At 45.8% G+C, this 15,971-nt stretch overlaps 1 protein-coding gene across 6 annotated transcripts in view; it reads right to left on the bottom strand.

Moving 5' to 3' along the window:
* Nucleotides 1-15,690, bottom strand: part of ltbp4 (latent transforming growth factor beta binding protein 4) — a 69,251-nt gene extending 53,561 nt beyond the window's left edge. For 5 of the 6 annotated variants that reach the window (XM_004565008.5, XM_004565010.5, XM_004565009.5 and 2 more), the window contains exons 1-2: nucleotides 15,438-15,690; nucleotides 1,723-1,793 (exon numbers count right to left, since the gene is read on the bottom strand). In XM_004565008.5, the coding sequence (XP_004565065.2) occupies nucleotides 1,723-1,793; nucleotides 15,438-15,622 (256 nt within the window). In that variant the 5' untranslated portion in view covers nucleotides 15,623-15,690. Of the gene's footprint in view, nucleotides 1-1,722; nucleotides 1,794-2,070; nucleotides 2,371-15,437 lie in introns of those variants that run through there. The other variant, XM_076873503.1, reaches the window with a different exon arrangement.
* Nucleotides 15,691-15,971: the final 281 nt, after the last annotated feature.

Raw genomic sequence — 15,971 nt, 5'->3', positions numbered from 1 at the left:
GACGGGTTGGTAACATGATCAGGTATAAAAAGAGCATGTTTAGGAGGCAGAGTTTCCTAGAAGGACAGATGAGCAGAGGATGACCACTCTGCAAAAATCTGCGCCTTCAAACTAGAACAGTTTCAAAATAATGTTCCTTACTGTGAACATATATATGTATATAGATATATATAGCACATCTCTCTCTGTGAGCGTCGGCAGCACTGCATTAAAACATCAGTGCATGTGCTGAGGAACACTTCCAGAAACCAGCGTCTGTGAGCAGCTCGACCTGCAGGTTACTGCTGCATCACTCAATCACTCAGAGAAGCACCTGTACAACTGATCTGTGGTCAGACCCAGATTGGGGGGGGGGGCTGAGATTAAAACAGGTTTTTAACTCTGCAGTTTCTCAGGATAACCAGCGTTTTATTCTTTTATTCTCTTTGGTTTGATCTGCATTTCCTGTCTGACAAACAGAAACTCAGCGCCAGCGTTTCCCTCTGTGAGTCTGCAGACCAACTGCTCAACAATGTGACTAAACACAAAACTTCACTCTGCACGCCCTGAGCTGAGTGTGTGTGTGTGTGTGTGTGTGTGTGTGAGTGTGTGTGTGAGAGAGAGAGAGAGAGAAAGCGAGTCAGAGGCAAAATCTGTTTCTATTCACGAGTTTCTGCTTCAGACAATCCCCATAATCCCGTCCTGAAAGAAACCATTAGGATCCACGTGTGTAAAATTACTTTTATATGTGGCTAATCTGCACAGAATAACAACACACACACACACACACACACACACACACACACACACACACACACACACACACACACACACACACACACACACACACACACACACACACGTATAATATAATATCCCATTATATCCTGCATGGATTCAGCCCCTGGATCCAGATTAGTCTGAGATATTTTGTCTGGGACGTCCTGATGATGTTTCACAGTCTGATTTGTTTTTGCTGATATGAAGAGAAAAGCTGAAGAACAATCACCCAGTTTATTCTCCTCTCGTTTGGAGCTGAGCCGCTAAACAATAAGTGTTGGAAAAAAAAAATCATCATCTGGATGAACAAATCGATCATGTGACCCTGTGACAGAGGGCGAAAAAAGTTGTTAGGTTTTAGCTAAGAATTCAAATCTGAGTTCAACAGTGAGCGCTCAGTTTTTACGGACTCAGGAAGTGAATTTCCTGCTCATCGTCTCCACTAATGTTTCAGCAGCTTTAGCCGTTTCCATGTTAGCTTCGTTTATCAGCACCAGAGGTTTCCTTTGATTAACAGGAAGAAGCAGGTTCAGATTTTATGAATTAAAAATTAACCGTTAGCTTTGAGAAGCAACTCTGCTTTAAACTTTGTTCTGTGGGAGCGCCTGCAGGTCTGCAGGTGGAGTGCATAAATCCAGCTCTGCATATGGACTCCACCACTCAGCATCATTTCACACTTTAAACTGTGATGCACGCTGACAGCAGCTCCACCTGACCTGCATTATCAGATCCGTCTGTGCAGACTCAGCAACTGGACGCTGGGTGGATGCTATGGGCATCCATCTGGGCTGCACCCTGAGGACCAAAATCAACCAAATCTGCAGATGGATCAGTGTGCATGCTTGTTGCAGGTGTGTGCTGCAGATATGTTAAACTGCGCAGCAAGATGAGTGATGTTGACTAAAATAAAGAACACTTCTAACAAAATTCATGCTAGTGGTGGTTCCCTCACGTTATACTCACGTTTGGTGCATCTCCTAGTTTTAGGCGACAGCATCCATCCAGCACAGCAGCGATCTCCACATACTCGAGGCCTGCAGAGAAAGGAGGCGTTTTAAACTTTAAGACTTGATGTGATGGCATGCCACACATGGTAAGCTCCACACCTCATCACCCGTTGATTCACTTTAGTTTAATTTACAGTCACTACTTTAAAATATTCTATTTATTGTTCAATATCGTTTCTTTGTTAAATGTATTCATTTTTCCATCACACCTTCCAATGTTTATATGGCGTGCACACATATTAACCTTGCAAGGTCAAAGTTCTGTTTTATGTTATATTAATACATCTTTCTTTGTTTGAGTTACCTGGGGGTTGGTGTCTCCTCCTGTCTGGCAAAAGGTGTGGCAAAGGGCTGGGAGACCTGAAGTACTGCTGACAGCCTAATTGGATTGCACCACATGCTTCATTGCCTGGGGGGTGTTTCATGTTTGTTTAAATGTTTTGTATTAGTTGGTTATATGGCAGCCATCTTGTTTTCCCCCGTGTGTGTCATTTGGTTTAGCTAAACCAGTATTTAAGTCCCCCTGTGTGTCATTTCAGCAGGTCAGTTTACCATATGTTTGTTTGAGGTTTTGTTAATTATTATCTTGAGTTGACCGCTTTTATTGGTCTGCCTGTTTAAGTTTTGGCTTTGTTAAATATATTTTCATATTTTTGGGTCAATAAAACCCGTTTTTTGAATTAAAACCACCTGTGTCCTTTATGCTTTACTGCTTGGTCCCTGACAATTGGTGGCAGCAGTGGGATCATCCAGTATTGGACACAGGTCTTTTTTCTTTTTCTTTTTTTCTTTCTTCTGTTTTTCCCCATGAGGAGGAAGAATGCATCGTGGTGGCAAGAATGAAAAGAAAAAGGGATCTGCTCAGCAAACCTGCGAAGAGGAGGAAAATGGAGCCTCAGGAGTCACTGAAGTTGTGGAGAGAGTTGAAAAGGAGCCTACTTTGTCTGATCTAGTCAATATGCTACATGCTCACATGGAACAACAGGACATCCGGGATGCAAAACAGAGTGAGTTAAATGCACGACAAGAACAGCGATTTAAAGCCTTTCAACATCAGTTTAGACTTTTGCAGTCAGAAATCCAAGTCAGAACATCACCATCAGATTCTGCAGAAGCTCGCTCTGAATCATTAGAGTTTGATATTCATCCTTCTTCCTCTGTTCAGCAGGCCCAGGCTGAACCAGTTATGACTAATTCCAATCCAGCCATTTCACCAGCATTTCAGTTTCCCCTACAAATAGAGGGCAGATTGGAAAGATTAACTGAAGCTGATGATATTGAACATTTCCTGATCACATTTGAACGTATGGCTACAGCTTATCGATGGCAGAAGTCAGATTGGGTTTTTCATTTGATACCCTTGCTTACTGGTAAAGCTAGAGGTGCCTATGTTCACATGGACATTGATGATTCATTAGACTATGATAAAGTGAAATCAGCTATTCTGTCAAAATATGACATTAACCCTGAAACATATAGGCAAAGATTCAGATCCCTGGACGTTCAACCAGATGAAAGCCCTCGTGAGCTATATGCGAGACTGAAGGAGCTTTATGGGAAATGGATCCAGCCAAAGGGTAAAACTATTCATGACATTGGTGAAACTATAATCTTGGAGCAGTTTCTCACAATGTTATCTCCTGAGCTTCAGGTTTGGATCAGAGAACACAACCCTGGTTCAGCAATGGAAGCGGCTCGGTTAGCTGATGTTTTTGTTGCTGCCAGAAAGAAGGGGCAAGCATGGAGCCATAATGCATGGAAGGTATCGAGGGACACCCGGAAGATACCTCAGCAAAACCATCTGGATTCAGCAAATACAAGCACCAGTAAGAGCTCTCAGTCTACCACTAGACCACCAAAGGCCTCTGGTAAGAAGCTCATTTGTTATCTTTGTGGATTAGAGGGCCATACAAAACCTATGTGCCCAAGAAATTCTGCTAAAATGGTGCAAATGTGTTTTGCTCCTCGTTCTAATGCTGATCCTGAGCAGGAGAGTGACAAATCCATCAAAATGAGCCAGATTGAAGTGAATGGGTTTCTACTCAATGCCCTTCTTGACTCTGGCAGTTCTCGGTCTCTTATTCACTCAGATTTTGCCCCACCTAATATTGTTCGCACCAGTGATACAATTTCAATCTGTTGTGTCCATGGAGATGAGAAAAGATATCCGACAGCTGACATCTACATTAAAGTTCAGGACCAGATGTATCTGCTGAATGTGGGTGTTGTGAACAGTTTGCCTTACTCTGCCGTGTTAGGGCGTGACCTTCCTGTGCTTTTTGATTTGTTGGAGTCTGAGCAGACTGAGGAGTGCAATGTAGCTGTTACCAGAGCTCAGGCTAAGCAAGTCAGTACCCACTCTGAGACCCTGAGTGCCCTGCCTTTTTTTAATGAGGAGTTTGAGACAACTGTGGTGAAGCCACGGAAGACCCGCAGACAAAGAAGGCAGGAGAAATTCAAATTTTCACCTGTGGATACACTAACAGACGCTGAGCCAACACCGTCACCCCTAGGGTTTAATATTCCAACTGAAATTGCTGAACTCCAAAAATCTGATCAATCTTTAATATCTCTTTTCCGGAAGGCCAAAGAAAAGGAACCTGGAGTGGAGCAGGTTAACAGTGAGTACATCTTGCAAAATGACATTCTCTATCGTCAGCAGGGGTCGGTGCTGCAGCTGGTGGTTCCCCAGAAGGTTAGAAACGCCATTCTCACCTTAGGGCATTCTATTCCGTGGGCTGGCCACCTTGGTAAACACAAGACCACAGCTCGCATCAAACATCATTTCTACTGGCCTGGTCTTAGCAAAGATGTGGCTCAGTTTTGTAAAAGTTGCCTACAGTGTCAGATAACATCTGCTAAAATCCCCCATAGAGCTCCACTCCAACCTCTCCCTGTCATCGGCACTCCTTTTGAGCGTCTTGGAATGGATATTGTAGGGCCTGTTGAGAGGAGCAAAGCAGGAAATCGTTACATGCTTGTTGTAACAGATTATGCCACAAAATATCCTGAGGTGTTCCCTTTAAAATCTATAAAGGCCAAGCCCATTGCATTTTGTTTAGTGCAGTTCTTTGCAAGAGTTGGGTTTCCACGAGAAATACTAACTGATCAAGGCACTAACTTCATGTCTACTCTGTTAAAGCAAGTTTATCAGTTGTTGGGCATCCGGAGTCTGAGAACTTCACCATACCACCCTCAAACTGATGGGCTGACAGAACGGTTTAACCAGACATTGAAACAGATGCTCAGGAAGTTTGTCAACGACAGTGGTAACGATTGGGATCAATGGCTGCCATATCTACTCTTTGCTTATAGAGAAGTCCCCCAAGCCTCCACAGGTTTTTCACCTTTTGAGCTGTTGTATGGTTATGAGGTTCGTGGCCCTCTAACTCTGTTAAAGGAGATTTGGGAGGGAGACAAGGTGGAGGGGGGATCCAAGAACATTTTGTCTTATGTCATTCAGATGAGAGAACGGTTGGAGAAAATGGGTGAACTTGCTCAATCACATATGGTGGAGGCCCAGCAGCAGCAGAAGTCTTGGTATGATAAATCTGCTCGTCAGTGTGCGTTTGAGCCAGGACAAAAGGTGCTCGTGCTCCTCCCCAGTGACAACAACAAATTGTTGGCAAAGTGGCAGGGGCCATTTGAAGTCATGAGGAAGCTGGGACCCACCACATATGAGGTGTCCACCCCAGGGCAGTTGCGCTCCAGCAAGGTCTTGCATATAAACCTTCTGAAGGAGTGGGTGGAGCGTATTGAACACAAGGCAGATGCAATGCTCATACGGCGAGTGCCTGAAGAAGATGAAGCAGATGAGCAATATTTACCACCTGCTGGCTCTCTGGATTATGATCTCAGCCATCTCCCAGAGGACAAGCAGCAGCAGGTGAGAGAAATGTGTAAATCAGCAGTCTTTCAAGAGAATCCAGGGAGAACTGACATTGTCGAACATGATATTGTGGTACGAGAAGGTGCCTCTGTGAGACGATTAAGTTACAGGATCCCAGAACGTCTGCTGCCTTCATTGAAGAAGGAAATCGATTTGATGCTATCTCTAGGGATCATTGAAAGATCTAAGAGTGAATGGTGCAACCCTGTGGTCTTGGTACCCAAAAAGGATGAGAGTATGAGGTTCTGCATTGATTTCAGGTACCTGAACTCCATATCCATGTTTGACTCCTACCCGACACCAAGAATTGATGATCTACTTGAACGTCTGGGAAAAGCAAGGTACCTGACCACAATAGATCTGTGTAAGGGTTACTGGCAGGTCCCACTCACTCAACGGTCCAGAGAGTTCACGGCATTCAGAACACCATGGGGGCTTTTCCAATTTACAGTCTTGCCATTTGGACTACATGGAGCTCCAGCAACTTTCCAACAGCTGATGGATCAGGTAATTACATGACTGCTCTGACTTTGCTGCTGCTTACTTGGATGATATTGTTATCCACAGCAACACCTGGGAGGAGCATGTGGAACACCTGCGAACTGTTCTGGACCACCTGCACTCAGCTGGGTTGACGGTGAATCCGTCAAAGTGTGTTTTCGCCGCTGCTGAGACAGAATACCTGGGCCATGTCATCGGCAAGGGGGTTATCAGGCCACAAGTCAGCAAAATCGAGGCCATGGAATCATCCCCCCTGCCCCAAACAAGGAAGCAGCTGAGATCCTTTTTGGGCATGGCAGGTTTCTACCGTCGTTTCATCCCTCAGTTCTCCAACAGGGCAGCTCTGCTCACAGACCTGACGGGATCACGTTCCCCCAATTACATCCAGTGGACAGAGGAGGCAGTGGCAGCGTTTCATGACATACAACAGTCACTAAGTAAGCAACCGGTTTTGTACAGTCCCAACTTTGATGAACCATTCATATTACAGACTGATGCTTCAGATCGGGGCCTGGGAGCTGTCCTCCTTCAGGAAACCATGGAAGGCCGCCATCCAGTGGCTTACATCAGCCGGAAACTGTTTCCACGGGAAGTTCGGTATTCCACAGTAGAGAAGGAGACCTTCAAGTGGGCCCTGGACTCCTTCCGCTACTATCTACTGGGAAGAGACTTCACCTTGGAAACTGATCACAAAGCACTACAGTGGCTTGAGCAGATGAAGGACACAAATGGGCGAATTACCCGCTGGTACCTGGCCTTACAGCCATTCCGATTCACTGTCCACCACGTACCAGGCAAGGAGAACCTTACTGCTGACTATCTCTCTCGCTGTTCCAGCGAGAGCTCTGAAGAGGGGAGGTGTGTGATGGCATGCCACACATGGTAAGCTCCACACCTCATCACCCGTTGATTCACTTTAGTTTAATTTACAGTCACTACTTTAAAATATTCTATTTATTGTTCAATATCGTTTCTTTGTTAAATGTATTCATTTTTCCATCACACCTTCCAATGTTTATATAGCGTGCACACATTAACCTTGCAAGGTCAAAGTTCTGTTTTATGTTATATTAATACATCTATCTTTGTTTGAGTTACCTGGGGGTTGGTGTCTCCTCCTGTCTGGCAAAAGGTGTGGCAAAGGGCTGGGAGACCTGAAGTACTGCTGACAGCCTAATTGGATTGCACCACATGCTTCATTGCCTGGGGGGTGTTTCATGTTTGTTTAAATGTTTTGTATTAGTTGGTTATATGGCAGCCATCTTGTTTTCCCCCGTGTGTGTCATTTGGTTTAGCTAAACCAGTATTTAAGTCCCCCTGTGTGTCATTTCAGCAGGTCAGTTTACCATATGTTTGTTTGAGGTTTTGTTAATTATTATCTTGAGTTTAGTCTATTGAGTTGACCTCTTTTATTGGTCTGCCTGTTTAAGTTTTGGCTTTGTTAAATATATTTTCATATTTTTGGGTCAATAAAACCCGTTTTTTTTTTTTTTTTAATTAAAACCACCTGTGTCCTTTATGCTTTACTGCTTGGTCCCTGACACTTGATTTAGAAGTAATAAAAGGTAAAAAAAAACCATTCCCTCCTTACAAACAAGCAGTCCGCTATTTGCGGCTGGGTTCACGGTCTTCCAATAAAACATTTAAACATTCCCAGTAAACCGTTACCTCGCAGGTCTTCTGGAAAAAGGAGTCAATTCACAGGCAAACCTTGGATCAAGAGCCGCTGCCCCTCATCAAAGTGACGGGCCAGTGTGACTCCACAGCTGTGTGCAACAGGAAGTGTGAGGGAAACCAGAGAAAGGATTTGTTTGAAAGCTTAACACAAGCAGTCAGCTGATCAAAGGTGTTGGATCACCCTGCAGAGAAAACATGATCCCAAACAGCCAATCAGAGCCCTAAAGACACTGAATCCTGAGCATTAGGGTTCGTGGGTTTTTTCCGAGACAATTGCTCTAAATCCAAAACTGAGTCTGAGATTAACTCAAATCTAGAACGATGAAACCAAAGTGGAAATCACTCTAGAAACACTTCCCAAAGACAAAAAGGTCTTTGGGAGTCTTTCTGGCATCGAGACCACTTAAATCCACCCAAGAACTCTTCCACACCAGGGGAGCTGGTTCTAGGCTGTTGTCCATTGGTACAAGATGCTCCAAAACCAGAGATTAAATATCATTGAAGTCTATTTTACTCACATTCACATTAAAAGTGAAGAAACTGAGACAGTCTGAACAGCAAGTTTCCAAGAGGTCCCAAAACCAAGTCCTGAAGTGGTCAAACTCTGTGCAACACAAGTTATGGAGTCAGTCTGAGGTCACACAAACACCCGAAGATGAGCAGCCAAAAAGTAAATGGGCAAGTTCTCTGGTGCATATTTTGGATGGAGACATTTGTGTGTTAGGCTACACTTTTGGGAAATGCCACTGATGCTTCTCCACTGAAAATAAGTGGAACTAGTTCTAGATTTTAAAGAACGCTGTGGGAGTCGTGGTAACTGTGGGAAGTTCTCCAATATTCATTAACAGAGAAAGTTCTGTCTCGGCAGCAACTTCACTGCAATCCTTTGAAGCCAAGTCCGTAGATCAGTCTGAAAACTGGTCTTTGTGCACCTGGAGACAGCTTCGAAAACATCAAACATCAAATACTGATCCATTTCTCGCTTTGCATCTTTTTGCATGAACGTAACAGAAACACAACTTTATGTTAAACATCTATAATGCAGCTGAAAAAGGCTTAAGAACAATCCGGGCTGCAGGCTTGCTTCAAGAACATCTCGGTATCCCAAGGAAGTGGATGTGGAGGGGAATGTGAGGGTATCTCTGTGACCCGGGTAAGTGGGAGAAAATTGATTATATATATTGTTTAGGCTGGAGATCTTCTGATGTTCAGACATGAAAGCAACAAGGCGGTCTAACAGATATAACTCTGACAGCGATGAATACACCGGGCTTGGTTCGGGTTTCGGGGGCGGCGGCAGAGATGAGACGCTGTTTGTTAAATGTAGCCGACCAAGTGTGGACACAGCTTCTCTGCAGAGGATTTAATCATTACTCACAGCGTACCGGTCGTATTGTAGCAGCACAGGAGGCCCCACTAACTCACACCGGGATCAGTGTGTGTCCAAACAAAGATTTAGCATTACCACACATACAGTCCTGAACCTGTATACACACAGACGGGTGAGTCCGGAGAGAGGCGCAGGGGTACAAGTTAGAGCAAAGACCCCTTCATACAGGAACGGCAGCTGATAGAAATAAGCACGTCGCAAGATTTCTGCTGGTTCACCAGATTAAATTTAAGATTTTAAGACCTTTAATACAAAGACATTCGAAGGATTTTCCTGAGTCTGCAAAGCACGACAAAAAGCTCAGCGTAAATACGTTTTGTTGATGCTTTCACCTGCAGCCTTAGAGCAACACAATCATCGAATAATCCCCAAGTATTCAAACTGCAGAATAATCTGAAGTGTCTGATCATTTCCAGAACCATATTTGCATGATCTGTGGTTTAAAATCATCCTTCTTTATCTTATACTGGAACTTAGTGTGTCCTCTCTCTGAAACAAGTGTTTTAGTGTCTCCCACTTTAAAACAGCTTTCACCTGATCAAATATGATGATCCACAATAGCCAGCAAGTGAAAGTTAAAGCTCTGCTTTCAGAGTCAATCGAATAAATAAAAATCGAAACACATTCAGTTTAGTAGAAACACATCAGAAGCTAAAAATAAGAAATCTTTCCTCAGGAAAGCGACTGAGAACAAATCGTCCTACAAACAGAGTAATGACCCTCCTCCAGGTCATGCAGACCTGCAGACAGCATTTCATTTTGCAGCAGCTTTTATAAAATTAACTGTTTCTCAAACAACTAATCAGTCATCTAATCGCTGCACTTTAAGGAAACAAGGGATTAATGAAGTTAAGCTGCCAACAATAACACGGTGACGGTCATACGAGACTCTTTCTGGGGACGAAGCACAGTGCTGAATCTGAATGAGTGTTTTTATATTTTCATTACAAGCTGTTCTGTTAAAATGACTACAACCTGTGCCACGTCAGGTGCAGGGGGAGGGGCATAAACACACACACACGGCTGTTTCACTGACTTTTCGGGGACATTATCCCAGAGTTTCACCAACACCAAAGACCTACAAGAATGACCCAGAAGTCAGGAAGGAGCCCGAGTCGGCTCGAGTCAGGGAGTCCACAGCTGCTCTGAAACCACGAGCCTGTGTTTGCTTCCTACGCTCTCAGACACTTTGAGCTTCAAAGAATCTGCTTTAGCCTTCAGACACTGAGCAGCTTGTTGGCCTCCACATTTCATCCACAAAGAAAACTACAAACACAAAGCTCGCCCTCAGTCAGTCTGAGCTTTCTCCGTCCTTTATTAACGTGTAGGGTTTTTGGTATTTCCTGTCGTACATCTCCTGTTCCAGAGGGAAACGCTCATTTTAAACATGACCAAAACTTTAAATACTGATGTCGGTGTAGCTTCAGACTTCTCTTAACACTCAGTTTCTTACAGTTTTTTCTACTCTTGGATCTGTGAGGTCATAGAAAAGGCATAGCTCTAGTACGGTCACCTCATGTTGAGAAGCTCCACCCACCTAATATCTATGAGGGGCAACCAATCAGAAGAAAGATCCTTTGTGGGGACAGAAATGAAAACAGCTTGTTTCAGATAGAGAATGAACTGACGGGCTGCATCAAGGCCCAGAACGACATAAAGAGGGATTATTTTAAACTGTGACTCATGCAAAGCTGCTCTAACAGAGTCCAAGAAAAAAATATGGAACTGAAATGAACAGAATAGATTCACACAGAAATATGTGTGCTAATACACACATTCATACAAAGAAACTTAATATAAGCAGGAAAATGTAAAAGTATCGATACAGGACAAAAATAAAGGTAAACACAGTGTTGAGCATTTAATTACGCAAATAAAATCAAACAAAAACTCGACTTTCTGATTGCTACGTGGACGCAGAGCAGAGCTGCTGTCATTAAACTGATCTACGCTGGTTTTAGTCGCAGCAGCTTCTTCTTCTTCTGTTTGAGATTAAACCGGTGTCAGCAGCAGGGAGGCTTTAAGATGTTTCAGAGTCAGCAGAATCACAGACAGACGTGTGCTGTCCTACACGCTAAGTATTAACATGTTTTATATACGATTCTGTCAGACAGCATCTCCACCGTCAGCCGGCTTCTCTCCTCAGCAGATGTTGCTGTAACGTGGTTCCTGCTGCAGACACTCGGATCATTCAACGTGCAGCATGTGCACGGTGAGAAAAGAAAAGTGGACTTTGTGATGTCTGGCAGATTAACAGCAGAACTTCTTTGATTTGTACAGAAAATCCTTCAAGGATTTTGACTTTTGAATGTTTGCTGCTGAAATTAATGCAACTCTGCAATAAGCACTATTGTCTTCTTCTGTGGTTTTATGTAGAAAGACCCTCTGCAGACTCAGCAGAAGAAGACTTTTAATGTATTTATCTCACAGCAAACAAACAATGTTTGTTATAAAGAGTTTGTCAGAAGCAAAGTGGCAGATGCTAATGTATGCTAACACGAACACCAAACTCCCCACCTTCTTCTGATTGGCCAGCTTACCAACCTCACTGCGACAGGAGTGACTACCAACTCGCACTCTCCCATTTTACCTGAGCACACCTGCACTTCACCACACAATAACACACAAAATTACACCACATACATGTTGAAGGTCATGTGATCACATCACGTGACAACAATTTCCAATCAAATTAAAAAGATCACTTCATGGGTCAAAGCACCAAAAACAAAGCAAATCAGCTTTACGTAGAGTGTGGGACCAAAAACGTTGTGCGTACGTTTCATCATGTAGAGCGTTTGGAGAGCATGACGCTAAATCAGCCGCTTCCTCTGACAGCACGCTGAAGCCAACGAGGCCTGCTTCTACACAAACATGTCTGCCTCCTGTCACATGTTGCCTCCTGTGAGATTCCTGACACCCCTCCCCCACCCATCGCCTTCACTCAATACCAGGTTGAGATGCAAATGAGGAGACTTCACTCAGGCAAGTCTGCTGGACCAGACGGAGTGAGTCCCCTTGTCCTCAAGGCCTGTGCCCCCCAGCTGTGTGGAGTCTTTCATAAACTGTTTATGCTGAGTCTGAGTCTGCAGAGGGTCCCGGTGATGTGGAAGACATCATGCCTCGTCCCTGTACCAAAGACGCCTCGTCCCAGTGGCCCCCAGGATTACAGGCCCGTGGCACTGACCTCCCACATCATGAAGACCCTGGAAAGGCTCATCCTGGACCAGCTGCGACCCATAGTAAGACCACATCTGGATCCCCTTCAGTTCGCTTATCAGCCTCGTCTCGGAACAGAGGACGCCATCATCTACCTGCTCAATCGTGTCTACACCCATCTGGACCAGCCGGCGAGCACTGTGAGGGTCATGTTTTTTTACTTTTCCAGTGCTTTCAACACCATCAGGCCGACCCTCCTGGGTGATAAGTTAGCAGCGATGCAGGTGGATGCTTCTCTGGTGTCCTGGATTGTTGATTACCTGACAGGAAGACCACAATATGTACGTCTCCCACAGTGTGTGTCTGACAAGGTGATTAGCAACACAGGGGCACCACAGGGGACTGTCCTCTCCCCCTTCCTCTTCACCCTCTACACCACAGACTTCAGCCACTGCACAGAGACCTGCCATCTTCAGAAGTTTTCTGATGACTCTGCGGTGGTTGGATGCATCAGCAGGGATGATGAGACAGAGTACCGGGCTGTGGTCGACTCCTTTGTCACGTGGTGTGAGCAGAATCATCTGCAGCTCAACGTGGCAAAGACCAAGGAACTGATCGTGGACTTCAGGAAGACCAGGAAACACTTGACCCCTGTTTCAATCCAGGGGGTCAGTGTTGACATTGTGGAGGACTATAAATACCTTGGAGTACACATTGACAATAAACTGGACTGGGCTAAAAACACCACAGCACTTTACAGGAAGGGCCAGAGTCGTCTTTATTTTTTGAGGCGACTGAGGTCCTTCAACATCTGCCAGAAAATGCTGAGGATTTTCTATGAGTCTGTGGTGGCCAGTGCGATCCTCTATGCTGTTGCATGCTGGGGGAGCAGGCTGAGGGTCGCAGATGCCAACAGACTCAATAAACTGATCCGTAAGGCCAGCAATGTTGTGGGGATGGAGCTGGACTCCCTCAAGGTGGTGTCGGAGAGGCGGATGCTGTCCAAGATAAAGACAATGTTGGATAACACCTCCCACCCACTCCATGACATGTTGGTCAGTCACAGGAGCTCGTTCAGTGAGAGACTGAGATTACCGAAAAGCACCACTGAACGACACAGGAAATCATTCCTGCCTGTGGCCATCTCCCTGTACAACGCATCCACTTAACACACTGTTTGCTGCTACAGCTACACATGTTTCTTTTCCAAATATTTATTTATAAGTGACTTATGTATGTATGTATGTATATATATGTATATATTGTACTATTCTTAGTTAGCGTATTGTCTGTCTTGTCTTAATGTTGGTTTAAAATGGAGCACTGTAACAAAAAATAATTTCCCCCAGGGATCAATAAAGTATTCTGATTCTGATTCTGATTTCCCCCCTTAAACCGGCTCTGTTTAAACACACACTGTTTATAAGGACGATAACCCCGACCTGAGCCTGAATCTACCCCTAAACCCGCACGGTCAACACACACACACACACACACACACACACACACACACACACACACACACACACACACACACACACACACACACACACACACACACACACACACACACTCCTGAGCTGCCTTACGGTCACACTACATCACAGACAGGTAGACCAGATGCTCTCAGACATGTTGTTCAGGGTAATCCAGCTGTTTTAATGTGTCCAGCACCTGGAAAGCAGCCTCACCTGAGGCCTGCACGATGAAGCAGGACTTTGGTCTTATCCATAAATATGAATGTAAGGATTTCAAAAATAAGAACAGCATAACATGTTTTGCATCGAATATGAACAGAGACATCAAACATCTAGTTTGATAAAAATATGTTTGAGCTTTAATATCTGTAATTCTGTTCACATGTCGACTGTTTTAAAGATATCAGTCCCCTCCTGCAAACTTGAGCTGCCTACAGCTGTCCAAATCCATCTTCAAGCAGCTCTACGTGCCCAAAAGTGCTCCCACAAACATCTGTGCATTCTCCTGATGGGAGGTGGTCAGCTCCTCCCAGACCTGGGTCAGGGCATCCATGAGCTCCTGCGGTGCAATACACAAACCTCACCTCTGGATTCAGGTCTGAGGAGCATGAGCGCCGATCGGTGGCATCAATGCCTTCGTCATCAAAGAAATGCCTGCACACTCTGAGGCCAGGCATCATCCTCCACCAGGAGGGGTCTGGGGCCTGCTGCAGGTGGACCCGGCCTGACAGAGTCTGAGGATTTCATCCTGGTTTCTAAGGACACTCAGGTACCGGTAGCTAACACCCGGAGGTCTGTGGGACCGTCCGAGGATTTTCCTCCCCAGGGTGCCAAGCCGGTCCTGCTGGATGTGGCTGAAGGGTCGTAACGTTCACCGCGGCATCTCCAGACTCTGTCTCTTGTGCTCAGTGTGAGCCTGCTCTCATCCACTAGAGCTGGACCTGTTGGTTCTGCACAGTGATGTGAGCAAAGATTCCCGTGCAGCAGGTTTGGCCCTCCTGCAGTCTGATTCTGACAGTCAGTCGGTCAGAAACGTGCACGAGGAGCACGATGGAGGTCTTACTGTAGCATTCGTGCAGTGCTCCTCCTGCTCCTCAGGGAGATGCTCTTCCACAGCTCCCGTGGACACAGAGGAGGAGCCGGTGCACCTGTGCAGCAGGTCCCAGCAGTTGGATGACACCAGCAGAGCACAAAGCAGAACTAGAGAGAAATCGGTCAGGATGAATAATACCTGCACAACCACTCACCTGAGGGTCACACCTGCACAGCCTGAAGCTGAAGTCCTGTTGTGTCTGTGATGATAGAGATTTAAACAGCAGACAGCACACCTGCGGGACTCGCTGTGATGACAAGCCAACACAAAGCACACAACCAAAGCTCCTCACTCAGCTGAGCCTGTTTACACACGGGTGTGACGTCACCGTGACCAGGACACACAAAGTTTTTTGTTCTCTCCTCTCAGATGATTTCAGACATGAAGTGAGCCGCAGACCGACAGCAGCCCGGCTGATTATAAGTGAGTTATTTGGGTTGGTGATGTGGAATGTGACGGTGATGGTCATATGTGCGGTGCTCACCCTCTCGGAGCTGCTCTCCGGCGGTCCCCGGGCTTCCCTCTGCTCCCCCGCGGTGCTGCCGTGGTTGTGCCCGCGCTCAGCCTCCTCCCCCCGGCCGGGCTCGTCTCCAGTCCCGCGTGCTGTTGTGCTGCGGAGCAGAGCGCTGCAGCCCAGCAGGTCCAGAGGCAGAGCTCACAGAGCCGCATGTTCTCCGCAGGAGCTCCGAGATCAGCTGCAGCTGAGAGGTTCAGGCTCTCTGTCAGTGTGGAACATCCGAACACCCACAGCCGCTGCTGCCGCCAGCCAACTGGAAGAGAGCAGCAGCCAAGCAGCCAATGAGAGGCCAGAGGCGGGCGAAGGAGGCAAGGAGGGAAGGAAAGGAGGGAGAGGAGTGTGCTGTGGAGAGCCTGTGCTGATGGTCTTCTGCGGTGGCTGTTCTCTGGCACCAGAGGGTGCCATCACAAACACCTGACTGTGTGTGTGTGTGTGTGTGTGTGTGTGTGTGTGTGTGTGTGTGTGTGTGTGTGTGTGTGTGTGTGTGTGTGTGTGTGTGTG

Source organism: Maylandia zebra, linkage group LG14 (genome assembly GCF_041146795.1).
Source record: "Maylandia zebra isolate NMK-2024a linkage group LG14, Mzebra_GT3a, whole genome shotgun sequence".
NCBI lineage: Eukaryota > Metazoa > Chordata > Actinopteri > Cichliformes > Cichlidae > Maylandia > Maylandia zebra.
Note: the sequence above shows the minus strand (reverse complement) of the source record. Positions and strands in the feature narration are given on the sequence as shown.